This window comes from Kogia breviceps, chromosome 15 (assembly GCF_026419965.1).
Source record: "Kogia breviceps isolate mKogBre1 chromosome 15, mKogBre1 haplotype 1, whole genome shotgun sequence".
Lineage (NCBI taxonomy): Eukaryota > Metazoa > Chordata > Mammalia > Artiodactyla > Physeteridae > Kogia > Kogia breviceps.
The window spans coordinates 66,110,010-66,123,353 of NC_081324.1; the positions used below are offsets into that span (position 1 = coordinate 66,110,010).

Genomic DNA, 13,344 nt, shown 5'->3' on the forward strand with positions numbered 1-13,344 from the left:
TTAGAAGACAAGGGGCTTCCCTGGTGGCGCAGTGGTTGAGAATCCGCCTGCCGATGCAGGGGACACGGGTTCGTGCCCCGGCCCGGGAAGATCCCACATGCCGCGGAGCGGCTGGGCCCGTGAGCCATGGCCGCTGAGCCTGTGCGTCCGGAGCCTGCGCTCTGCAATGGGAGAGGCCACAACAGTGAGAGGCCCGCGTACCACAAAAAAAAAAAAAAAAAAAAAAAAATTAGAAGACAAGGGCTTCCCTGGTGGTGCACTGGTTGAGAGTCCGCCTGCTGATGCAGGGGACACGGGTTCGTGCCCCGGCCTGGGAAGATCCCACATGCCGCGGAGCGGCTGAGCCCGTGAGCTATGGCCGCTGAGCCTGCGCGTTCGGAGCCTGTGCTCCGCAATGGGAGAGGCCACAACAGTGAGAGGCTTGTGTAACGCCAAAAAAAAAAAAAATTAGAAGACAAGAAAGAAGTCAGGGGGCACAAAGGGACAGGGTCCCTATTCAATGGAGGCCATTTTGCTGAAAAATTTTTATGTCAATATTCAATAATGTAATATTATGTCTTTTTCCCTTGCTTCTTTATTCTGTTTTTCATATTGTCTACAATGAGCAAGCACTGTATGTAAAAATACTTAGCATAGGCCTGATACATAGCATGTGCTGAACAAGTGGTACTTGACAGTATTAATTCTATAATCAGACAGGTGTGTTGAGACTGGGCACTATAGAATCAGAGCTCAAGTCAGAGAAGATTCCAGAAGATCCTCTGCAGTGGGGCAGATCTAGCAGCAAAACACCCAAACTGGATGTTCCAATGGGCTTTAAGTATGACTCTCAAACAGATCTGTCTGCCCCAGGACAGCTGGGAAGTCAGGGCCAGAAATTATTCAGTGTTGCTCCCTCTGGAGTGTGAGTTAGAAAAAACAACAACAAATTTTTTTTTTTTTTTTTTTGCGGTATGCGGGCCTCTCACTGTTGTGGCCTCTCCCGTTGCGGAGCACAGGCTCCGGACGCACAGGCTCCGCGGCCATGGCTCACGGGCTTAGTTGCTCCGCGGCATGTGGGATCTTCCCGGACCAGGGCACGAACCCGTGTCTCCTGCATCCGCAGGCGGATTCTCAACCACTGCGCCACCAGGGAAGCCCCCCAAATTTTTTTTAAGTTAAAAAAAAATAGGCAGCTAGTCAGTAATCCCCAAAATTATATCTGGGAAATGGTATCTCTTCACAATAAGATCAAATAGACTAGGTTTCTAAGTTCAATTTTTTTTTTTTTTCGGTACGTGGGCCTCTCACTGCTGTGGCCTCTCCCGTTGCAGAGCACAGGCTCCGGACGCGCAGGCCCAGCGGCCATGGCTCACGGGCCCAGCCGCTTCGTGACATGTGGGATCCTCCCGGACTGGGGCACGAACCTGCGTCCCCTGCATCAGCAAGCGGACTCTCAACCACTGCGCCACCAGGGAAGCCCCTAAGTTCAATTTTTAAAAAATATTTTTTTTTTTTTTTTTTTTTTTTTTTTTTTTGCGGTATGCGGGCCTCTCACTGTTGTGGCCTCTCCCGTTGCGGAGCACAGGCTCCGGACGCGCAGGCCTAGCGGCCATGGCTCACGGGCTTAGTTGCTCCGCGGCACGTGGGATCTTCCCGGACCAGGGCACGAACCCGTGTCTCCTGCATCGGCAGGCGGATTCTCAACCACTGCGCCACCAGGGAAGCCCAAAAATATTTATTTTTTTACTTTAGTATAGTTGCTGTACAATCCTATATGTTGCAGGTATATAGTATACTGATTCACAATTTTTAAAGGTTATACTCCATTTATAGTTATTATAAAATATTGGCTATATTCCCCCCGTTGTATGATATATCCTTGTAGCTTATTTTATACCTAATAGTTTGTACCTCCCACTCCCCCACACCTATAATGTCCTTCCCCCCTTCCCTCTCCTCACTGGTAACCACTAGTTTGTTCTCTATATCTGTGAGTCTGCTTCCTTTTTGTTATATTCACTAGTTTGTTGTATTTTTTAGATTCCACATATAAGTGATATCACACAGTATTTGTCTTTCTCTGCCTGACTTATTTCATCTAAGTTCAATATTTTAAAATAGCAGAGTGCTAAATGTTAGGAGATAGATTTTAGTGCAATATTTTTCTTTAAAATTTTTCTTCGGGGCTTCCCTGGTGGCGCAGTGGTTGAGAATCCGCCTGCCGTTGCAGGGGACACGGGTTCATGCCCCGGTCCAGGAAGATCCCACATGCCGCAGAGCGGCTGGGCCCGTGAGCCATGGCTGCTGAGCCTGTGCGTCTGGAGCCTGTGCTCCGCAACGGGAAAGGCCGCAACAGTGAAAGGCCCATGTACCACAAAAAAATAAATAAATAAAAATAAAATAAAATTGTTCTTCAATTTTTTAAAATACTGATTTTGAAGTTTTTTTTTTTTTTTAAAGAATACATTGTAAATTTACTGAGAGAAAAACAAAATGTTTACCTTTAAGGAAAAATAACATTTCAAAGGTAGGGTCTCAAGGTAATGAAACTATGTCCTTAACTGTTGACTAAATTTCCAGATTAAAAGGCTAAATTACAGAGAAATTCTCTAATAATTTATTATGATTTGATTTTATTTTCTCATATGAGGCCCAAAACACATTCTTTTTTTTTTTTTTGGAAAATAAAGTGACTTTTGAGTCAATGTAGAAAGACTATAAATATTTTGGAAAAAAGGTAGAAGATTTTGTGGTTTACATTTAACCATGAATGAGCAAAATATTAGGACAGATCTTGAAAAGTCTAAAACTGACATTATGTCAGGGTGTATGAAGGCACTTACCTGGAGAAACAAGGAATTTAATTATGAAAGGGATTCTGGGAGGGTTTCTAAACCAGGACTCATCAAACTGTAGCCTGCAGGCCAGATCCAGCCCATCTCCTGTTTTTGTATGGCCCACAGCTAAGGGTAGATTTTACATTTTTAAATGTTAAAAAAAAAATTTGCAACAGAGACTTGAGACTCACATGGCCCAAAGTCTAAAATATTTACTATCTGGTCCTTTACAGAAAAAGATCCTAAACCTACCACTTCATTTTGCAGAGGAACAGATGCAGAGACTCCCTGAGCTGCCAAGCATCACCCTGCTAACCACTGGTGCTGCTGGAATGGAATACAGGTTTCCTGACTCCTGGCCCACCACCTGGGAGAGACCAGCTTATATTTGATGGCATAAATAGGTTGCATTTCTTGTTCTGCTTGAGACTTTGTCACTTCTTGAACTGTGCTTTAGTTGCTAAAATTTTTTCAAAGAATTTTTGACCTTATAACAACTTCTAAAACATCCCCTTTTGGAAAGAAAAAAATGAATCTTTTATCCTTTCTTTCTTTCAGGATCAGTAATTCAGACTAACCAAATAACCCTCATTGCTGGTAAAAGGTCTTTACAAAAGGATTCTGGACAATAAAGGTAGGAGGAATGGCTGAATTCGAAAATCACCATCTTGCAATAATCATCAACAGATGAAACCATTCTGTGAAAAGCTGATGGGGAATTTCATAACAGGGGACCAGCCTGCAGCACCAGAATCCAGTGGTCAATCTCACATTAAAAGTGAGTCAACCAGATGTAAATATGCTTGAGTATATACAGTAAATTTCAAGAAAGACAGAATATATCCTTTTCCTCTAAGGAAAAGGACATATTTCTTACACACTTTTTTGGTGCTGTTAAGCCTTCACTATGTGGATATTTTGCTTTTTGAATTTAGAGGGGGTTTCAAAAAGTCCCCTTTTCTCTCTTCTTCACAAACTGAAATACAGAAATCATTTTAATAAATCAAGAGCAATGTGATATCTCTAAAAAGGCAGCAAATCAGGAACTATTGTGCTAGTCATTTTATGTCTCCAAACCTGTTTCTTAAACTGTAAAACAAGAAAGTTTGATGAAATATGTTCATCTAAGGCTTTTTCCAGTTCTAAAATTGTGAGTCTATCCCTCCTTTGTTCAGAATACCAGGCGGCTTCAGCAACATCCACCCATCTTAAAACTACTATAGTGCATTTCGGGGTCTTTTGGATTGTTTTAGCTACCACAATCTAATGTTTTAAGCTATTGTGTATTTTATTATAAGGACGTCCACGTGCCCCAAAGGCTGTATGTAGCAGTTACTGCACTACATGCTATTCCCAGTTACAAGCTAATAAATCAAGAGTGACATAGTATCTACCTGATGCCAGCAAATTCCACCTTCTGAGTGATATAGGCACATGTGCTGACCTAAGGGAAAAGAGAGAAAGAGAGACTCAACAATACATTAAGGCCATGAAAGGTCACAAAGAACATCTCCTGGCTTTCAAATCTCTTCTATTAACCCAAAGTTCAATTAACATGGGAGTAATAGATTTATCCCATAGGAAAACCTGCTGGGGCAGGTATAACAGTAGGTTCTTATGGGTTTGGCAAGTATAGACAATAGTAAAGACTAGGTGGATAATAAGTGGCTAGCTTCAGTAGTATACTTATGTTCACATACACTTGCATACGTATGTACATTTACATACGGAACATTTATTTCTCATTTTAGAAAATGGAACCTCTCCCACCAAATAAAACATGAGCAAAGATATCTCTTTCTGGGGCTTCCCTGGTGGCGCAGTGGTTGAGAATCCGCCTGCTGATGCAGGGGACACGGTTCGTGTCCTGGTCCGGGAAGATCCCACATGCCGCGGAGTAACTAAGCCCGTGAGCCATGGCCGCTAGGCCTGCGCGTCCGGAGCCTGTGCTCTGCAATGGGAGGGGCCACAACAGTGAGAGGCCCGCGTACCACAAAAAAAAAAAAAAAAAAAAAAAAAAAGATATCTCTTTCTGAAAACATACACTGTGTGGACATTCTACCTATGATTTGTTGTTCCATAATAGCGAAAAAGTCCAAAAGGAGAATTTTCAGCAGCAGCTCACAATTCTGATGAACTGATCATGTTCAGTGGAAAATGTCCATTAAAAATAAATAAACAAGGAAAATGGAAGGAGGGTAAAGCAAAAAAGCAGTCTAACCTGGAAGGAACAAGATCTGTGTTCCAGGGACTTCTCTGGTGGTGCAGTGGTTAAGAATCCACCTGCCAATGCAGGGGACATGGGTTCGAGCCCCGGTACGGGAAGAGCCCATGCACCACAACTACTGAGCCTGTGCTCTAGAGCCCGCAAGCCACAACTACTGAGCCTGTGTGCTACAACTACTGAAGCCTGCACACTTCAAGCCCATGCTCCACAACAAAAGGAGCCACCGCAATGAGAAGCCCGCGCACCGCAATGAAGAGTAGCCCCCGCTTGCTGCAACTGGAGAAAGCCCGCGCGCAGCAACGAAGACCCAACGTAGCCAAAAATAAATAAACAAAATAAATAAATTAATTTTAAAAAATGTTTAAAAAAAAAAGATCTGGGTTCCAGCCCAGAGTCAATCGCTTACTAGTTTTCTCATCTTAACTCCTCAATCTCAGTTTTCACATCTATAAATTCAGGGTAATAAATGCCTGTCCACAAGAGGAGATGTGAGAAGCAAAAGAGATCGAGTGAAAACCTGAAAACTAAAGTTCAAATATAAAATAATATTACACTCTCCCCATTCAAACCAAAAATGCAGAGTAAAACTCTGATAACAAACAAGCAAAACAAAGCTTATAAAAACCATGAAAAGAGAATGGGAGGAGATATACAACATGTTTATAATAATTGTCTGTGATGCTGGAATCAGAAAGAATTTTATACTCTTCTCTATACTAGATCTACATCTCCCTGGTGACATGGATTATTAATATAATGGAAAAAGTAACAGACTTTTTAAAAAATAATATCTTACCAAACTTTTCTTCAGTCGCCACATATCCCCACGGCCAATATATTGATCCTTAAAGGTTAATTCCACTAGGTCAAGGGTCACATCCTAAAAGGGATAATCAAATATATGTCTCTGCTTTACTCTGCCATACTTTATAGTCTAAGATAACACTCACTCACCATGGAGAAACCTTTTGACGAAAGGACAACTACTGGAAGACCATTCAGTAGTAGAACCCTGACAAACAGAATTCTACCCTGCCCAAGAAGGCTTTGGAGGACAGGTAAGTCTCCAACAGATACTATAGCTGCTGTATCGTGCATGGTTAAGTGCAAAGGGCACCAGAGTAGTGATTCTGTGTTTTAGTCTTGATTCTGGCACACAACATGACATTGAACTGTGGGCTTTATTTCCCTAGATAATGTCAATAATATCTTTTGGACAATGATTTTTACCTCAATTTTATAGCATCATTTCTCAAAGAAAAAAAAGAACACATAAGGAAATGTTAGTATTTTTACAGAAAATTTTACATTTAGCTTCACAAACACACGTATACATACAGAATCTTTTTACGACAAGATTTTTTAAAAGGGGTGAGGATTTTAAATGCAACCTACATTCTACCTATAATCTAAATGACATATGTATGACCACGTATTTAATAGCCTAACACTATACTTAGGTAACTCATTATTTCCTTAGAGACCTAATCTTGAGGAAAAGTGTTAATCATTCCTCAAAATATATTCAAATCCAGAACAAAGACACACCTTAGGGTCTACGACATTCACATACACATCTTGATAAGGTCTTAGCCGAAACACTTGAGTCACGGTCTGGTCCACACTGATAGTTTCTGAAACGGAGAAGGAATCTGGATCAGGTAAATATATTCGAATTCATAACTACTCAGACATTCAACAAACAACATCCTTTGCCAAGGGCAAGACATGTTCTCAGCCTTCAGAAGCTTAAAACTTAGAGAGTTCTCTGCTTTTCAGGTGAAATAAGACCTGAACCCAAGCAATTAAAAAATAAGAGAGACAAACAAATAATACAGAGAGACAGAGATAGAGACAGACAGACAGAGAGAAAGGAAAGAAATTAAGAAGCAACATAAGAAAGTTCGAAGGGTTGTGAAAATTCAGAAGAGGAGAGAGATCCTTCCCCTTTTGGAATGAAAGTAGCAGGGGTAGTTAAGGAAGAAATAAACTTTTCGATGAGCCCTTAAGTCTGGTTAAGTAAGAAACTTAGCAGGTGGCAGGAGATGAGGTAAGAGTAAGAAGGACACTCAGGATGTGGATTTTACTGACTGTTTTCCCAACAAGTTAAAAAATACAAAAAGAGTGGTTGACACCAAAATCCTTTAGAGCAAATTAAAAGTTTTTCTTTTTCTTTTAAGTGCCACTTAAGGAAATACTTTATTAGCTATCAATAAACATTTTAGTTCCTTGATCAGTATGGTATAGTTATTAGGTGAAAAAAGAAAGGATTTGGATCCAGAATGAGTAAGTAGAATCACTGCTCTGGCTCCTTCACTTACTGACTCCAGGCAAGCCCACTCATACCAGTAAAACAAAGTTTCCTCACTCTCTCAAGAGTTGGTGGGAAAATCAAGAAAGATAAATGACAAACAGCTCCTAGTACAGTGCCTTGCACAAGTGGCAGGTAATCAACAATATATGTTCCTCCCCTGCCCTGACCCAAAGTAGGTACTTAAATATTTTGTGAAGAAAATATAATATTGAGAAAAGCATGCTTTGCCAACAATCTTTTTGAAGTGTAAAGCTTCACCTATTCAGATTAACCATCCTCTTGACTCTAAATATAGTTTTTTCAGTGCCCTCAAGATGCTGACAAATGAGATTCCTTGGCAATTTTGCTATCTGACAATTTTTTTTTTTTAGTGGGAACACAATATGATAAGGAGAGAAGTACTGTGCCCTCATTCCCAGAGATTGTGAAGAGGGGTTTCTTACAGTTTCTCAAACAGTAAAGTGTAAAAATCTTAGAGAAGCGAGATGGAATTTTTACCTTTCTGCAAATCCTCCTTAAGTGACTTGACCTGCAAGAGCAGAGGGCTGGGGGAAAAAAAGAGCAACAGAGAGAAGGGATGTTGTCAGCAGTAACTAACCAGCTTTCTTCACCACCCACAAAACACAAACAGATCACTCTGGACATATTCTAACTGGCAGCACAATGATGGGAGAAATGTTCCCTTAGAAAACAAACCCTGCACTTGTATTCAAGGAAATGGATAAATGCTACAGAATTGTTCAGAGTTGTCAACTCAGCTTTAAAAACAAAAAGAATGGACCACTCTTTAAAAGATGATTGGTTTATCAAATCCTGGAGGGCAGGAGCATTTTTATCCAAAGGCAAAGAGCCATCTTCCCCTTCAATCCCCTTAGACAAAATATCACCTGGAAAGAGCAGGCTGCCCAGTTAGTTCCCCGCTCCTGTCGGACGCTCACCTGTACTCATCGTTGGGGTGAGCAATCTCCACAATGTCTCCAAGCTTGATGTAAGGAAACACTTTGGGGTTCACGACCAGTTCATCATCTGAAAGACAATTCAGCCATCTCAGGCAGCGAAGAACTCACTTAGGCAGAAGGTTGCTGTGTATGTTCTCATGTAGGGTCCTTACAACCCCATCATTTGGTATTATGACCCCATCTCGCAAGATGAAGTTCCATTTAAAATTGAGATTTAGCTCAACTGAAGGATTTGCACAGGAATCCAGAGCTAGTGAGTAGTTGAGGGGGACAGTGTTCGGGGACCTTTGTCTCCAGAGCTTTTCCTACTAGCCCACTGCTCCCAAGGAGAGGGTAACTCTTCTCTGGGAATTAGGCCTCTGCAGCAATCCTTTACTTCCTCAAATAGCATGTATCTGGCATGTGCCAGGAACAAACAGCCGGGGTCCCACATACAGCAAAATCCTTTCTATTTACAGTGTTCGCAGAACTTCTCAAAATACTGTCTGAATGTGACCCTCACAATAAATCTTTGGATCTAACAGAAGCAAGGAAATGACCTAGGAGATAAAGCAAATTGCCAAAGGGTAAATAGCTAGTAACAGTACACCAGGACTGGTTACTAGTCCAGGGTTCCTAAACAAACCACCTCTTATACATGAAAATCAAGCCAGATAAAACACCCTGGACTTTGGAGGGCAGCCCCTGATCAGGGGAAAACTTCAAATATCAGTTCACATTAGAATCCAATAAGACCCTTAAAATATAAGGAGAATGTAATTTCATATGTTTATCTACCCCTGCCCCCCACTGGGGGTGGGGGAGAATTCTTTCAAATATAACAAACTCAGGATCATAAAGATAGGGTGATTTTTTTTTTTTTTCTGTTTTAGCTTTTAGGGAAAGATATGGCCTTCAGTTATGCTAAAACCATGACAAATAAGTATGTCCAGATTTCAAATATAATCAGACCCAACAAAAATTCAGCCTAGGAAAGCGAAGTACTGGGTTAATCCCACAGTTGCTTTTTTTTTTTTTTTTTTTTGTATATTCTTTCCATTGACAGATGTATACCAAATCCTCTATGAAGTCTTCCCCTAACTTCCACAGTCTGAATTAAGCTCCCTGAACACATAGTCCTTCCTGCTCCATTTTATCATTTCCTTTTTGCACGTCTGTCTCATCAAGTTGAAAGCTCCGTAGGGAGAAGGGACCTTGTCATATTCAAAATCTTTATGTTTGGTACAGGTATGTACTTAATACTTGTTGGATGTATTTTTTAAATTTGATTTTTACTTTACTCATTGAAATACAGTTGATTTACAATATTGTGTTAGTTTTCAGTTGTTCAGCATAGTGATTCAGTATTTTTGCAGAATATATCTCATTATAGGTTATTACAAGATAACAGGTGTATTCCCTGTGGTATGTAGTATATCCTTGTTGTTTATCTATATATAGTAGTTTGTATCTGTTAATCCCATACGCCTAATTGTCCCTCCCCCCTTTGGTAACCACAGGTTTGTTTTCTATGTCTGTGAGTCTGTTTCTGTTCGTTTTTTAAAAAAATTTATTTATTCATTTATTTATTTATGGCTGCATTGGGTCTTTGTTGCTGCGCACGAGCTTTCTCTAGTAGTGGCGAGCGGGGGCTACTCTTCGTTGCAGGCGTGGGCTTCTCATCGCGTTGGCTTCTCTTGTTGCAGAGCACAGGCTCTAGGTGTGCGGGCTTCAGTAGTTGTGGCACGCGGGCTCAGCAGTTGTGGCTCTTGGGGTCTAGAGCACAGGCTCAGTAGTTGTAGCGCATGGGCTTAGTTGCTCCACAGCATGTGGGATCTTCCCAGACCAGGGCTCAAACCCCTGTTCCCTACATTGGCAGGTGGATTCTTAACCACTGCGCCACCAGGGAAGCCCTCTGTTTCTGTTTTACATGTACATTCATTTGTATTATTTTTTAGATTCCACACATAAGTGATATAATATAGTATTTGTCTTTGTCTGACTTATTTCACTAAGCATAATATTCTCTACATCCATTCATGTTGCTACAAATGGCAGTATTTCATTCTTTTTTATGACTGAGTAATATTGCTGGATGTATTTTATTTATTTATTTTTCTTTATAGTCCTGCAGCAGACTGGGTACAGCAACAGAGCTACCTTTGTCTTGTACATATGAAAAAGAAGACTCACATACATTGTATAACTGTATATACTGTATCCTTGTATCCTTCTCTCCTCTGTCAAAAGTTATTTCTGTTGTGTGTTCAATTCTGCTCCACAAACATTTAGGCAGCTTCAGCTGCATACAAAGTACAGTGTTAACAATAGACTGTGGTTTTAGCAGAAAGTGTTTTAAATATAGCAATGCTTAGTATATCCTTGTCCTGGTAATTACAATGGCTACATTTATTAAGCAGGTCGAAGGAGCCTGGTACTCTACTAAATACTACACATACATCATTTTACTTTATTCCCATAAGGCCTTATGATATAGAAACTATTATTTCCTCTTTTTGGCAGTCGTTGCCTTTGGGTGGCTTATACATGTATAACACAGGAACAAATGCATACTAAAATACAATTTTAAAAACACTCACTGTGTTGTTAATTCTAATTTCTGAAGCAAATAAGGTTGTTAGGACAGAGGGAAATTTATTCCTTTACGAAAGAAAAAAAAATCACGAGTAGGTGCTTTCCTATTCTACAGGTTTATAGACTCAAGGTGCTTAGAGAAATGGAGAAATTATTCTAAAGAGCTGGAATTTGTAGTTAAGGTAAACTAAGGGCTTGCCCGAAGTCACAGGGAAAGTTAGAGGCAGAGCTGATACCCGGATTCATGTTTAACACAGGACAAGATTCTGTGTCCTGCCCCATCTCACTGTGCTTCAGAGCCAGGCAAAGGTTAATGCTTTGATCGTACCTGTCTTATGCACATCCACTACTTCTCTTTCATTAAACATAAGTTTCTCTTATCTGCCAAACCAGTGCATACTGGAATTTTACAGAACATACACAGTAAATATGTAATAAAAAGATACAAACAAATCAACAAAGGACTTAGCACAGAGAACTATATTCAATATCTTGTAATAACCTATAATGGAAAAGAATATCTAAAAAAAAAATCTATATATACATATATATAGGTATATATAGCTATATATCTGAATCACTTTGCTATATACACCTGAAACACAACACTGTAAATTAACTATACATTAATAAAAAAGTTTTAAAAACAAAAACAAATGAAGAGTAGTAAGCTGGCAATATTCACAAAGTTTGTTAAAATGCAGGATGCAAATGCTTCTAGAAGGGGCCTGCTACTCTCCCCACTACAGTATCACACTTGCTGCTTCACTCAGTCAAGCTACCTGCCTAGCCTCCACTGTCACGAGTCAGTTTGAAAATTTCAAGGCACCGGACACATCAGAACCTCGGCCAACTTACACAACCCCCTTAAGACCAATCAATACTGACCACTGCCCCCAAAGCCCTTCTTGTGGATGACAAGTTTGTAGACCTTTGTTGTTCTCATCTTGTACTGTTGTTTCCTTCAGCTGTTCCAAGCTTGGGGGAGAGAAATCATCTTGTCTCCCTGCCAGTGAAACACAAACAAAAAGGCTGGAATGTCAAACTTTTCTTTGCAACTGCTCTTTGATTTCAGGGCAGTGAAAATACTGCCCTTGCTCAGCTGAGAGGTGGCACCAACCCTCGGATGAAATCACTCCTTCAATTACCAGGAGGGACGCTGAACAAACAGAACCAATGAATCTGGGAACGAAAGGGAATTCGGGCCAGGGTCTAGTCCAACCTCCAAGAAGATATTTTATCACACCTTAAAGGGAAAACTTGGAGTGAATGAGGCATTCATTACCTTGCCTCTATATAAACCAATAACACCCAAATATTAAAGAGATCTTAAAAGAGGTTAGGCACACAATCTGTAGACGAGGAAAGTGAGAGCCAGCGCAAGGGACTTGCCCAAGGTCTCTGAGACAGAGAGGCATTCCCACTGCTCACGTTTTGCCATCGATGTCCTAGGCAAGGAGAGTGTAGAGGAAGGCTCATTCCCCAAACCTCCATCTGCACAAACTCTCAGTGGTTCCTCCCCGCAGCCCCCACCCTCATTTCATAGCTGATGCCACGGAGGCTCAGAGACGGAGAGAGACTTGCCTAAGGTCACACAGGGGGTTGGGGGTGGGGCGAGGCTTCGAACCTGTGACCCGGCCCCCTCCCTCCTGATCCCCAAACCCGGGCCCCGGGCAGGCAGTTCCACTCACCCGCAGCTCCGGAGCCCCTTCCCTCTTGAGGCGGGGGTTCCGAGGGCCGGACCCTGGCCAGGGCCCCCGCGCCTCCTCGGGACGCCCCGCCTACGCCCGCAGAGCCTGTGCAGATCCCGAGCCCAAGCTCCAGGCGCCAGCCAGCCCGCCCCGGCCACCAAGCGCTCACCTGAGAAGCCGCGCTGCTCCGGTGGCTCCGCCCCTGGGCACCGCCCCCTTCCCGCCCACCCGCCCTGGGCCGCTCTGGCCGGGCCTCCGCCTCGTCTCGGTGTCCGCGCCACTTCCCCATCCGGGGCTCGTGTCGGGGGCGGGGCCTCGCGTGCGGCCTGTAGGACAGGCTGCCCACCTGCGTTTCCCGCTCCCGAGCCTGAGGGCCGTCGTCCCGGGACAGGAAATCCTTTTCCTCCCAGACGTTCCGAAATAGATCCGAGCACAAGCGGTTCGCTTCCGACCTAGTGATTTCCTCAACAGGGCAAACTCGGGCGAATGTCCCCGGATCTGTAAACGATGCTATGGACCCTAGCCAGGCCTCTCAGGGCTACTGAGAGGCACAAAATAGAGTTTCTGGGAGAACTTTTGTAAAATGCAAAGGTCTAAGCACGTGCGATGGCCCCTGCTGGGAAGTATCCACTTGGGGGCCTTTTCAAATCCTTCCAAACCCCAAGTGGTGTTCCGTGCTTCTCTGGTTGTTAATAATAGCTACCATAGCTTTCACAGACATTCTTATGTAATCGTCACATCCCTTTTAGGTGGCAGATAC

General features: G+C 42.3%; 1 protein-coding gene across 18 annotated transcripts in view; it reads right to left on the bottom strand.

The window, feature by feature from the left end:
• The window catches only part of DEPDC5 (DEP domain containing 5, GATOR1 subcomplex subunit), a 95,274-nt gene extending 82,028 nt beyond the window's left edge, over positions 1-13,246 (bottom strand). For 11 of the 18 annotated variants that reach the window (XM_059040088.2, XM_059040084.2, XM_059040086.2 and 8 more), the window contains exons 1-7: positions 12,585-12,781; positions 11,782-11,899; positions 8,299-8,386; positions 7,859-7,905; positions 6,595-6,680; positions 5,843-5,926; positions 4,214-4,263 (exon numbers count right to left, since the gene is read on the bottom strand). In XM_059040088.2, coding sequence (XP_058896071.1) covers positions 4,214-4,263; positions 5,843-5,926; positions 6,595-6,680; positions 7,859-7,905; positions 8,299-8,386; positions 11,782-11,839 — 413 coding nt within the window. In that variant the 5' untranslated portion in view covers positions 11,840-11,899; positions 12,585-12,781. Of the gene's footprint in view, positions 1-4,213; positions 4,264-5,842; positions 5,927-6,594; positions 6,681-7,858; positions 7,906-8,298; positions 8,387-11,781; positions 11,900-12,584; positions 12,802-12,930 lie in introns of those variants that run through there. The other 7 variants (XM_067014850.1, XM_067014848.1, XM_059040082.2 and 4 more) reach the window with 4 other exon arrangements.
• Positions 13,247-13,344: the final 98 nt, after the last annotated feature.